At 43.8% G+C, this 13,506-nt stretch overlaps 1 protein-coding gene across 1 annotated transcript; it reads right to left on the reverse strand.

Moving 5' to 3' along the window:
* Positions 1-4,794: 4,794 nt before the first annotated feature.
* Positions 4,795-9,336, reverse strand: bambia (BMP and activin membrane-bound inhibitor (Xenopus laevis) homolog a). Its single transcript, XM_041066218.1, has 3 exons — positions 8,775-9,336; positions 6,598-6,891; positions 4,795-5,682 (listed from the first exon to the last, which is right to left on the reverse strand). The coding sequence occupies exons 1-3, from the start codon at positions 8,848-8,850 to the stop codon at positions 5,267-5,269; spliced, it is 786 nt and encodes a 261-aa protein (XP_040922152.1). The 5' UTR covers positions 8,851-9,336; the 3' UTR covers positions 4,795-5,266.
* Positions 9,337-13,506: the final 4,170 nt, after the last annotated feature.

The following is a 13,506-nucleotide window of genomic DNA, read 5'->3' on the forward strand; positions in this document are numbered from 1 at the left end:
TCAGGTAGAGACGACTGGCCTGCTGCCAAACCAACAAGCTTTGAGGGAGATTTTTAGCATGCGTGCAAGCTTTAGGAGGTCGCCACACCTCTGGGTGCCCTTCCTCCTGCTCCCAGTTCATGTTTATTAAATGTTCATTCGTGTTTCCATGGTAGATTGTCGTTTGCAGACATTACTGCTGCATCACTCTTTTTTTTCCCCCCTTTCAGTCAATTGCTCACACACATATACACAAGAAAGTCTACCACTCATGTACAGTACATGGGCCTATTCATGTCACGTATGAGTGGTTGGTGAGACTGTCGGCCTCTTAGGCGGTAGAAGGGGACCCACATTGTTCTGCCATCTGTCTTCAGGGGCCCTCGGCTGACAGACAGGGGCCAACGAATGCCCTTGGACGACATGTGTCGCCACCATGAAGCTCCTGAGAAAGTGGACCTGCACCTGACACTTCGGTGACAGCTCATCACCAAGGACTAAAACCCTGTGTGTGAGATGCCTACAGGCCTGTGAACACACTGATGAGTGTGTGCATCTGAGCCACTTTGTTTAGACTCTGTTGCCAGACTTTGCTGGAAATCCCTCGTTTAGGAACATAACAAAACTTTTTTGCTATTTACACACTGTGACATTTAGCTTCAAGAAGCCCGGGCTGTCCTGTAAACATTCCCAACATTATTATTTTTCATTTGGGGCAGATTTATATCTAAATGTTAACAACACACTAGGGTAAATGTTTAGATGGGGGGAGGAGGTAAATGAGGACATGCACTGAAGCCGTAGTTTTATCCACTGGCAGGAAATGAATTGGCTAAATATTTAGATCACGTCTTATTCCAGCGGATGTCTGTCACCGCGGAGGACAATTTGTCTCTGCAGTCATGCAGCTTTGTCAACTACAAATCCTCTTTTTTTATTTTTTTTTTTTGTCTTTCTGGAATCACAAGTTGTGTTTGTTTTCTGGAATGTCTGTGTTTGTTTGTGGTTTGGAAACTGATAAACAGCCTTCAAGTATCAGTGATATGATTTATACCGCGACGACTTCACACTGGGGCCGTGACAGAAGCTGCGGAGCTGCAGACTATTTTCATTATCAATTATTCTACTAATTCTTATTCTTTGATCAGTCGATTCATTGTTTAGTCTATAAATTATCATACGTGTCTCTCACATGCTCCCAGACCCTAAGGTAATGTCTTCAAATGACTTGCTTGAGTAAAGGTCTCAGCCTGGTTCACACTGAGAACTTCTTGGTTTGTCTAACAGCAGCTGAAATTCCCTCTCTGATGGCAGAGTTTGGGGCCCGACCTCTGACCTCTGTGAGAATCCCTAACAAGTTTAAACTTTCTTTGCCTGGACACAAGGGTGGTCTACACATTGATACTGCATCATTTGAGACATACCGAGGAATTAAATTCCCATAAATGAGAATCTGGAACCAGCTAATGTCTGTATGATTGTTCTGAGTTAAACATGTATTTAATCAAAATTGAGTAACTGATTAATCAACTAACTGTTTCAGCCCTGAATCAAAGCAAAGCAAAGCAAAGTAAAATCTGTGTGTGTGTGTGTGTGTGTCCAACCAGGGGAAAAGGAGAGCTGGTGTAACATGGTGAGGACATGAAGGGAAGAAAACCAAGACAAACATACAAGGATTTCGAAATGCCAGTTTCTGCCCTGGGAGGTGTGCGTCCATTACTGTGCTCAGGTGTTAACAGGTTCCATGTGTGTTTACACGTCATATATTGTTCCACATGCTGATGCCATCACAGTGAGTACATGGGCTTTCTGGACTATTACCTCGCTTTCAGATCGCTGTATGTTGTAAACCCTGCTTCAGGAATGTCACCACAGAGGACGGAGAACATTGAGGCCTGCGGGCCGGAGGCAGCGGAGGCGGTGGAGAAGTTGTGAAGGCAGATTTTTAAAAAAACAAACAAAAAAAACAGCAAGATTTCTGCATCAATAAAAATCTGCTTGCAAACTGGTGGTGGTGGTGGTGGGGGGTGGGGGCAGCACAAAGTCGCTTCAAGACAAATTGGAGCTCTTTTGATGGAGGCTGGTCGGCCACCTCATTCAATTTGCATGTGAATACAAACAACTTGACCGCCCAGCGCTGCACAAAATGGCCGATGGTAATGACCGTGCCGCCGCCGCCGGCTCCGGCTATTGTGGAGGCCGAGCTGTGACTGCTGGATGTCGGTGAGACACAAGGAGGCCTGGCTACGGCCCCACACTCTGGTGCGGTGTGTGTGGGTGTGTGGTGGTCTAGGTGGTATATGCATGTAATCAATGCACAAAGCAGCCAGACATAGAACAAAGAGGAAGTGTGTGTCCTTGTCATTGTGTCTCCTAAAAAATGTGCTGCTTTCTCCTCATGTAAAGACAAAAACAAACAGCTTTTAGGCTTAAACGTGGTGATTTCCTCACCCTCCCGTAGCCACCTGACACCCATGGGTGAGCCAGCAAAGTGGAATCAGGCTAAAGAAAACAGCAGTCACATTAGGCAAGCCAGGCAGAGGACATTGTTATTATTACAAGGGTAATAGTCCTGGGGGAGGCACTGAGCGTGGGCTGAGCCTCACTAATGCAAGCTGCCGTTAAGTGGTTAGCTGCTAATAGTGTTTTCCTGTCCTCCTAATGGAAAGAAACAAGGGTCACCCGCTCAGCACGGAGACACACACTCTTCAGTGGAGCGGACCTCGACTTTAAACTGCTTACAGGATGTCTTACTTGCGGTTGCCACGGCGACCGGGGAGACTGTAGGGTGTGAACTTTTCAACCCGAACGTCCCCATCTTGCTTTGTGTGACGCACACGGCGCATAATACGCCGACTGTTGCCGCCCTGTCGTGATTACTGCGACATTTGGTCCCCGAGAAATGTAAATATCCAGCCGGAGTTTAGAAACTCCTGAAGAATGAGAGCGACAGAAACCAAACTCCCCCGTCTCCAAACAAACTGTCTCAACCCAGCTTTTACCATTCGACTTGTTGCTGTTTCCACACACATTTTTCAAGAATTTAGTCAGAAAATAACAGTCTCCTGTGTTGGTTGTTCCAGTAACTGGTGGTGAAACTACTTCCCAAAGAAATAGTCCCTATGAAAACCATAGATTCCACTGAATTGAGGCGGTTGGTAAAAAGACAAAAGTCTCAGAACCGGAACAAACAAAACCAAAATAATCTACAGTGCTAGATGCCACGTTGTAATTTGGGTGAACCAACCCTTTAACAGCAAAGCATGACTAAGATTATTATTTCATTTGTTTTCATTGTCAACAAATCCAGCAAAAAGCCCCAAACAAACAATGTATAAGTCTGTCTCTCAGTATTTCCTGATTTCCTTCCCCTGTGACTCAGCTGAATCTCACTGGCTCTTCCTGAAAACACAGATCTTCAATCACAAATATATAATTTCGTATATGAACAACTGCTGCGGCTGAAGCTAAATTTTTGTTCCCAACCCTCCACATCGAGCAGGTACGGCCAGTTTTCGGGCTGATATTGTGAGTCTGGTAGCAGCATAAGCCTGTCATTAATTTGATTTATTTTTGTATTGTCATCAGATCCCATTCATTTGGTGATAGTGGATCAGTGTGATCTCGTACAGCGGCTGGACACAGGAGGGAACGAGCATTTACTGGGGACTGTTTCCAGCGGCGGATTAATCCACATTTGTTGCTCTAAGTGAGTATGTGAGGCAGCAGGATGATGTATTGTGGGATTGGGTTGACATAAACTGCAGTGTGTATGTGTGTGTGTGTTAGTAGTAACAAAGGAACATGACACCCAGAGCAACAGGCTGACTCACTGATGTGTTTCTAATAGTTTTTGGGAACAGTGGAGGAAAAAGATGTACCAGGCTCTGGGCACACACACACACACACACACACACACACACAGTACTTGTAAGCAGCCTTGTATTTTAAATACATAAAAAATGATAGGTGTGGCTAAAATGGAGGAATTTATCCTGAAACCACTTTACAAACCATAATGATACTAAAATCCCTCTTTCCTGACACCCTGCTGAACACAGGAGAGACAGTGTTTTCTCTGACATCCAGGAGGGCAGAGCAGGAAAGGTGTTCACTGGCATTAGAGTGAGTGTAAAATAAAAAAAAGTGTTAAAACTTCCAGGATAAATCCAGCAAGTGAGGACAGGGAAGAGAGGCTGAAAAAAAAGGGCGATATGAAACTTAAACCTGACCTCTGGACAGGGTTCAAGAACAGCTGAGACAGATGTAGCAGCTCTACTGTAAAACAAGGCCTTGCTGGCAGGTCCACTACACACACACACACACACACACGCTGAGCATGCCAAGGCCTCACTACAACCCAGCTTTGAAACATCACACTGCCAAACCAGGAGGACTTTCTCACATGCCCCTGATTTTAACAAGCTCTAACACTTTGTTTGCCAGAAATCTATGACCACAGTGAAAAGGAGCAAAGTACATGTTCGTACTTTTCACCTCGAGACCTTTTTAAAGGCAAAATCTACAAAAAAAAAAAAAAAAAACAACAGTGAATCAGGAAATAAATAAAAAGTCACTTTTAATGGAAGTTTTTTTTTTTCTTTCACACTCACAATCAAGCTTATAGTCTGATCACAGAGAGATGTTGGACATTCACCCAGAGCAAGACACACACACACACACACCAGTCAGTTTTATCAGACAAAAATATATATATATTTAAAATCTTTACAATAAGCTTGAATCATGAAACGTACACAGAGGAGTGTGCACACCTACAGTCAAACACTGAATTTTTTTTTTTACTCCTCAAACAAGTCCTCTTTTGTACCCTGGTGTCAGTGTAAAATTCTTGTTTTAAGCAACGAAAACTTTTTTTTAGTTTCTTTTTTTTTTCTCTTTTTTACAAATGTGCAAATAAGACAGATTTGGAATCCTTCAGCGCTCAGTGTAAAAGTCCAGGATCCTCAGGAGCAGTGATGGAGCTCTCGCTCCACCTCAGTCCCCGCCCTCTCAAGCTTAAACACAGCTTCTTGCTGCTTTGCCTTTCATTTTCAAGTAAAGTGCTCCTCTAGCAAAAAAAAACCATGCGGCATGAGATCAGTCTCGGATTTTTTTAGCCACTGGTTTTTAAAAAAAAAAAAAAAACTGAAAACATAAACCCAAGAGTCCAACGGAGGAAAAACATGGGAATGTCTTTTAAGGTAAAAACAACACGAAAGCCAACAGTTGAGAGGCGGTCCCGGCTGGTTGTGGGAGGTGACAGAACATAGTTCCGAGCAGGAAGTCATACAAACTCCAGCTTGCCGTGGCCGCTGTACATCCCCCAGTGCACCAGAGACAGGATCTTGTCGTTGCCCAGGTCGGCCTGCCGCATCTTGTCGCAGGTCAGGCAGCAGTTCTCGTGGCCTGTGACCGGCACCATGCACTCCAGGTCCAGTTTGGCCACGTGGCCCTTCTTGGTATGGTGGCCGTGGAAGCTATAGTGGAGCCGCGACAGCATCTGTTGCCTCTGGTCCTGCAGTCGCTTGTTCTCGCTGCGCAGCATTCGCAACGCCAGCATGATGAGCAGCACCAGGATGAGGCCGCCGGCGATGGGCACGGCGATCACCGCCGCCCGGAACCACACCTCCTTGGCCGAGGCCAGCTCCTGGACCCGGGTCACCAGGTTCCTGTTGTTGCTGTCCGCCTGGAACCGGCCGTCTGCAAACACAGAGATAATCACGTGTTAAAATGCAGACCCACGCGTTTACACTGCTCCACATTAATATCCACAGATTTATGCGCTATAGTTCCTGGTTTCAGTGTAAATTATTATCTTTAAACGTATGAACTGCAGCTGGTAGCTTAATGAGAAGCTTTCACTGAGCTGCCTCTGCTCTATAGTCGTGCCAGTAACCACAGAGAAAGAGAAAACGAGACAGGCGAGAGAGAGAGAAAGAGAGAGAGAGAGGAAGTGAGAGAAAGGGCAGCAGGGGTAAAAACAAATGAGTCACCTTGTCCCGACTTGAGAGCCAGAAATTAATTTGAGCTAATAAACTATAGTCTGCTCTGGTCGGGGTCACAACAGAAAATCCCCTCAGGAGAGCTCTCCTTCCCCTCGTCCCTCTGTGCACCCTTTCATGGCTCTCTGAGATAGTATTTCTACGCAACATGCAGACTTTTCAGGTAATATTCATTCTACGAGGCACATTCCTACTCAGTGGGAAAATTACATGGTGCACGCATAATAAAAGAAAAAAAAAAGAATATATCTGATCTCTGTCCAAGTGCTTAAGGTAAAGTGGCTGCTCCCTGCCTTCCAAGGTGCAGAGCTGGATCCCATTAAAAGTCAAATTGAAGTTCTGTAAAGCTGGGAAGTAGAAAAAAAGTAGGTGAGGGGCAAGGGTGGCCTGTATGTCCATAAACAGCAAAGTGTTTGAAGAACCCTAGAGCTCAACATATTGCCTCTGGAACAGGAAAGAGGGAAATAGTGAATATTTGCTGAGGAGGAATCGTAAAATCCCCCCAGAGTCAAATCGTTTTAAAACCAGCTGAGGAGAATTTCATATTTCGGTTTCAGTGAAAAGCAAACATCCTGACAGTCGGTGATTCAGCCCTGAGAGCCTTCTTCTTTACCTGTCGAGTCCCGGTTGTGTGCCAGGTCGTGCAGGCCTCTGTAGTTGCACATGTCATCGTGGCAGCACTCCAGCGTTGTGGCCAAGGCCCCGCCGAGGGTGTCCGTGGCCCTCGAGCTGCTGCTGCTGCTGCAAATGTCTGCAGAGTTGTTGATTGGATCTAAACACCCGTGGGTGAGGGGTGAGTTTGCGTTTAGTGGGTCCAGGACCTTTGTGAAGCAGGCGTTCAGTTCTGATTTGCACATGTATCCGGTGGCCACACAGTGCGGGGCGTCACAATAACACCTTATTTCTCCTGGAAATGCAAAGAGATAAAAAAAAGGAGGGTTAGGATTTTACAGCTTTAAAGCACAAAGCTTCTTGTTCTGACTGATAACATGATGTCACATGGTCTGAAGTTCATGCTAAATCATTTCATGGGTCACAGGTGTCTATAGGTTCATATAATTCTCCTCCCTAAACATTATCGCTTTAATTAACGGTTTATTATCTCCCTATTTTTTGTAATTACACCAGGTTATATTTTTCAGACTCACCCTTAACAAATACAGCCCATAGTCTACATCACTTTATTTTGAAAGTGGCCTCTATGCAGCCAGGTAACTTTAAAGACCTCGTGGGAATATTCCACTTTTGCACAAATTCAGCATCCATGCCTTCGTTTAAGAGTTTCTCAGGCAAATGCTCCTTTTTGTCTGTATTATAAAACAGGAGCCGTGTAGCTTATAATTAGTGGTTTGTTTGCCAAAGTCAATTTCTTTCAACCCAAATGGAAACTCACAAAGAAGGGGGGCCGCTGGAGCGCGGCGCAGGACTCTCCTTTCGCCCCCGTTTGCACGCAAAGCTTTACTTGTGGTCAGAACTGCCTCGGGTTGGGGTGGGGGGTAGGGTGCACTGACGTCCCAACTAAAGAGCTTCCAGCAACCTTATCATTACGGCTGCCTGCTTTTACACGAGCCCACTCATTACTTCATCCACAGCCTCTTTTTTTTTTTTAACTTTTCAAAAACATAAATCTAAGCCGAGGATCTGCCCTAACTAAACCAGAACATAACTTTAAATTTCTTTTGAGATCTTACATTTATGGGCTTTTACTATCTTCTGCTGTCATTTCACAGGACAATAAATCTGAATGCTGAGTATTCCTTTAACATTTATTACAGGAGTTTTATATTCTTCATCGGGCTCGTGAGTATTCTGCATGAAAACAAGCTACAAAAAAAACTAATTGTTAGAAATAGTTCTACAAACAAAGGAATAAAGAAGCGAATCAAAAGTTTTCCCTTGTGTTTTTATCTCCTGTGTTCAAAAACGGAGCTAAAAATACAGCAGGGTTTCAGAAACAACCCCTCGGTGGCACTGGATGTTTGAGTGCACCAACTCACAGTGCAGGGGCACATTCATCAGATCAGTGTTTTCCCTGTGAATGATTGGAGCAGCAGGGCCCGGGCAGGTCATTTGGAGAATATTTCATTAGAAAGGAGAGGCCCCTTTGTGGGCTGAGTTGGGGAGGGAGGTGGAGGGGTGGAGGGACGGAGGGGTGGGGGGGCAGAAACAGGCCAAGCACTGGGGCTTTTCAGCCCTGCTCAGTCTTGTATGAATGGCAGCTTCAAAACTGAGTTAAACATGAGTTATCCAAGTGAAACATGGCAGCCAGGATGAGACATCCTCCGGGTTTTATTATGTATTGGAGAATTAACAGTGTTTCAAAGGGTTTGGACATTAAAGTTGAGAGTTATGACTGGAAAAAAAAAACAGCTGCAGGACGAAGACATGACAGCACTTTTCTTCAAAGAAGTCCGAAACTGTGGTTTGGTTCAATTTAGATGTTTCCATTGCAGTTATTTAAGGATTTGGTCTAAGGACAAAAACAGTAAGATGAAGGTGAACAGGATTTAAAAGTATCGCACTAAAAACTGAAGAATATTAATGAAAAGGTTGGTTCTTATATCAGTTTATCCCATTGTTGTCTTAATGCTGTCTTTTTTCTGTTCTTTTTTTTTTTTTCTTTAAGGAGACGCTGCGCTTCAAAACCCAAGTGTGAGAGCACAGGCAGAGCAGCTGAGCGCAGCTGGGCTTATACCATCACTTCTAAATATTGTTTAGCCTGATGTGAAGAAGCCAAACAAACACGTCCCGACCGCAGAGCAAAGTCTATATATATACATTTATATATACCTTTAGTCAGAAGAACGGCCATGGCACAGAGCTCCAGTTGTAGCCAGATGGAAATGAAGCTGGACTGGCGATCCATTTACACCAAGTTACTGCGCACAAAGTCCTCGTATATCCAGGAGCAGCGGCACAGTCCGCTGGGCGAAGAGCTGCACGACAAAGAGATTTTTTTTTTACATGGAGCTACGGCGAGAACCGAGGCATCCCTGCGCTGCAACGCCGCCGCTCACAATCCGGACTCGGAAACAGAAAATCACCCCGAGAGGTTTCCTCTCCCGCATTGGAGACGGAAAAAGTCAGCGAATGTGGTTTTGTTAAAAGCGGTCCGACATTACTGCACACGAAAAAAAAAAAAAAAAAAACACCGCGTCTTCTGCTTCAAGACGAAAAGTCAAACCAAAACGGGGACAAATATACTCCTCTGAAGACAGTGATGTGGGATGTAAAGTTGTCACCGCCGGTCCTCCTCTGTCTCTGAGTGCAGCCGGTCACGGTGAAGCATCACTTTGTATTTCCTAGACGGAGAAATGTTAGCGAAAAGACGGACGACTCCGCTGGACCAGAGACCGCTCTCAGACTCGGAACAGACGGGACTTAGCAGAAGAAATAGCTGTGGTCGGCCAGAGCTCCGCCCCCTGCAGCCTGATTGGTCAGAGCACCGAGAGGTAAGTTAGTCAGAATACAAATCGACGTCGTATCCGGTAATTCTTTTCAAAATAATGCATTAAAGGATCATCATTTGAAAACGCAGCAAAAGTGAAAACAACAGGATTTGACGCAGACAAAAATATCATAGAATAATAAATAAATATATAAATAAATAACCCAGCGACATAAAGCAGACCTTAAATACGTGTTATGTTTCATGAAACATAAGATTAAATAACACAAAATAAACAAACACGAATGAAAAGTGCATTATGCTTTGGTCCCACAATTTATCAGTGTAATAAATCTGTCAGTCAAAGCTCCTCGTGCATCAACAGATTTGTGGACTTGCACGTCAGTTCTGTTTGAACACAGGAAGAGAAACAGTGAATCAATGGAAGGATAATATTTATTGATGATAACTTTATCACTGCAGACCTACTTGACCTACATCTCCACACACTGTGTTGAATTACGCCCATGTTTACGGCACTCTTTTATCAGTAAAAACCTGCCGCAGCTATAGTTTAATTGTGTCAACATTATGTCATTTGTCCATTGTCTTCTGAATGGACAAACTTGTTGATTTTAATTTCTAGGCCAAATCACTTATTTTCCGGTCATAATCTGTCTGTAACTCTCTGACTTGATGGCTCAGGTCAAACCAATCCCTTCATTCATCGCGCTTCATTTCCATAATACCATATTCCATATGTTATTACTGGAAACCATTGGTCCGGGATGCAGTCACTCCACCACAGACTGTCCCACAGACTGAACACTGTGGACACAAACTTCACTCACTCACTGACAGTGTCGTCAGACTGTATCACTGCAGACTTTGGACATAGAGATTACTACTAGTAATGTACTTTGTAATATTTAATATGTAGACCCTTTAATGCGTTATTTTGATGTTACTTGTATATAATTTTATTATATTTGGGACATTTTTGTCTCGTCTTGTTCTCTATCTATCTATCTATCTATCTATCTATCTATCTATCTATCTATCTATCTATCTATCTATCTATCTTATTCTTAATGTCCTCTTTATGTATCAAATGTGAAGTGTTAAATGTTAAACCAGCAGCTCTCCGGAGAGTATTAGAATAGTTTCCCTGTAGATAATTCTCCGTATAACAAGGATATTTCATGCAGGGATTTCATTGCATCCTGAAACAAAGCTCTACAGTTAACCCAGGATGCGTTGTTATACTTTATATTTGAAGGAGCTGTTGTGTAAAAGTCGAGTCAGAGCCGCCAGCAGCAGCTACCTGCAGTGTCATCCTGCTGGCAGCCAGGTTGACGCCGCGCTGAGCCGCTTTCCTTCAGGCTACCAGACTGCTGCTGCTGCCGCAGGGAGGAGCGGACAGCCGCTTACAGAAATTAGCAATCCATGGCGCCACCGAGACGACACACACACACACACACATACACACACACACACACAAATGCACACGTAGACACACACGTACTCGCAGTGCGCGCACAGACACAATTGCCCTTTAACAATCGGCAATGCAAAACATACGTGCGCGTCCGCGATCTGTATCAGAAGCGACTGATCTCTGCAGGATTTAGAAATACAAATCAAATCTGTCAGGGACAAATGAAAGCCAGAGCCTGACTCTGCAGATGTGTTATACGTTTTTTTAATTGAACCTATTATTATATGATATATTATTATTGTTGTTTATTGTATTATTATTATTAATAATAATAATAACTTATAACCGACACACTTACAAAAGTAAGTCAGACTGCAGAAAGTGTCAGTTAGTGTAGTAACATTATATCCTGAGGTGTGTGTGCGTGCGTGCGTGCGTGCGTGATAAAGCCTCCAAAGGCCTTAACTGTGGCCAGCAGACAACAGGATGAGGATACAGCTTCAGGGAACATAAAATCCACACACACTGCAATTACCGCAATTATGTGCAGTTACACGGAGGCGCCAGTCCACCGCTGGTGTTACATCATTTATCTGAGAGCTGCATGGAAAAGAGTGGACGTAAGAAAAACTAAGATAAAAATACCCGTCTGAAGGTAGATCACTTCATTCTCACGACCAGTAACTCGCTGTGGTCTTCATCAGTTTCAGTGATACTGGGTGGATTTGCCTGTTTTAACGCACAGGTACAGGCCTGGGATCAGCCTAAGGCATAATGCGCTGTTTTCTGCGACACTCTGCTCTTATCAGAGCATTAAGGTTTTCAAGACATGGGACATTAGATGTCTGGATCTTGTCTGTTTAGTTAAATGTGATCAGAAATGTCCCTTTAACAGACTTTGAGCTGCACCCCAGCATCTCTGAGTCTGCCTTTACACGTGGTGTGTAGCTAAACATCGCCATCTGGTGGTCAAAGCTGACAGTAAATGGGTCATTTGGTGTATTTCTTTTCAACATGCAGATAGATCCAGCAATGGGCATTAAAGGACACTTCATCCATCATAGTACGGCTGTCAGGGACCTGCAAGAGTTAAACTAAGAAAACAGAATCTGTGCAGCAGAGTCTAAGATATCTGGACTTTAATTTGGCTCAAGCTCCAAAACACTGGATCCCACATCCTCTTTCTTTATTTTACGTTAAAAGTGTCTGAGTCCAGGCTGAGATAACAATAACGCCACTGTTTCTCAGGCTGAGTTGTGTTTCTCATGAGGAAGACTCTGAACACGATGTGTAAGATCACAGGACAGAACCTTTAACCACAGAAGAAGAAACATGCAACTCGACTCAGGTTAACAGGTTGTACCTGCTCCCAGCTACCAGACTGGGAAGCATGAAACTAACCAGTGAGAAAACAAAACTGTGTGTTTTTCCATGCTGAGAGGATGAGCGTCAACAAGCTTTCAGCTCAGAGGGGGATTTTGTGTAAGTGGCCTTTTAGGGAGTGATTACACCCCACAGGCTGTGTCTGCTTTCACACATTAGGAGACACTTGTAGGTGTGACCTGGTTGAGACAGTGGGGACGTTGCTTAACAAAAGAACCCTGCTGTTGGGGCAACGATGGCTATATGTGACTACTGAGACGGTGGAGGGGGGGGGGGGGGGCAAGTCTATCTGGCTCAGTGGACAGCAAAGCTAAATTTAACCTTAAACAAAACTCCCAGCTCTAAAACACTGGAACTGAACCCTAACTGACCAAAATGACCTTATTTTGCACAAATATCCCAAATGCGAACCTCAAACGGACGCAGTCCATGATACATGAAGACCCACATCCAGTCAGACAGACTTCCTCCGACACCTCCCGGCTTCCTCTCCTCTCTTTGATGTGAGCCGTATCAAGGTCTCTGAAGAATCAGAGAGGAGGCAGACTGTCTCCATCCTCTGTGATCTGTTTCATTCTCCTCGAGATACTGGAGCAAATATTCCCTGCATCAGAGCGAGCGGTTCAACAGGTCTGAGGGCAGACAGCAGCTTTGATGTTACAGATTGAGTTACAGGCATTCAGAGGCATTCAGGCAGACTTTATCTGGAGTGCGTTAAGGCAGGAAACTGACGGCATCCAGCTTTGTTTTTACCTGTTTTATGCTGAAAATGAATTCAGTAGCACTCTGTTCTCTTATCCTGAGACAGAGATGAGTCTGTGGATAATCAGTGTTTGATCATCAGGAGCGGCTGATTATCACGCTCTGTTTCTCTGATGTTAACGTTTACCTTTAGTTTTTGACAGCACAAGAAAGAACTGACAACAGGGTGTCCTTATTCTGCAAGTCCAGCACAGCCTTTTTTGCAGATTAAAGTTTTTTTTCTTTTTTTAACTTGGTAAATAGAAAGAACTGTTTTACTATTATTATTACCAGCTTAGTATAACCTGACTTAGTATTTTTTTTTTCACTTTGTCAAAGTATAAATCTCCCAGAAACTCAACATATCAGTAAAAACATACAGATGCCTGTAAAAATGTACAAGTATTCGGCCATAATCACTCAAATGACTACAATGGAATGGTTCAAGGTTAAAAAATAGTTTCACTTTTTATGCAAATATAGCAGAAAAATGTAAGAACTAAAACTATCACACATTATTTTTACATGTAAAATGAATACAAAATAACAATTAACAAAATAATATTAATACA

This window comes from Toxotes jaculatrix, chromosome 20 (assembly GCF_017976425.1).
Source record: "Toxotes jaculatrix isolate fToxJac2 chromosome 20, fToxJac2.pri, whole genome shotgun sequence".
NCBI classification, from domain to species: Eukaryota; Metazoa; Chordata; class Actinopteri; family Toxotidae; genus Toxotes; species Toxotes jaculatrix.

Coding starts and splice junctions, on each gene's coding strand:
- bambia (XM_041066218.1), bottom strand. CDS start 8,850: ATGGATCGCCAGTCCAGCTTCATTTCCATCTGGCTACAACTGGAGCTC. Junction 6,892..8,774: donor GGCCGTTCTTCTGACTAAAG/GTATATATAAAT, acceptor TTGCATTTCCAG/GAGAAATAAGGTGTTATTGT. Junction 5,683..6,597: donor ACACAACCGGGACTCGACAG/GTAAAGAAGAAG, acceptor CTGTGTTTGCAG/ACGGCCGGTTCCAGGCGGAC.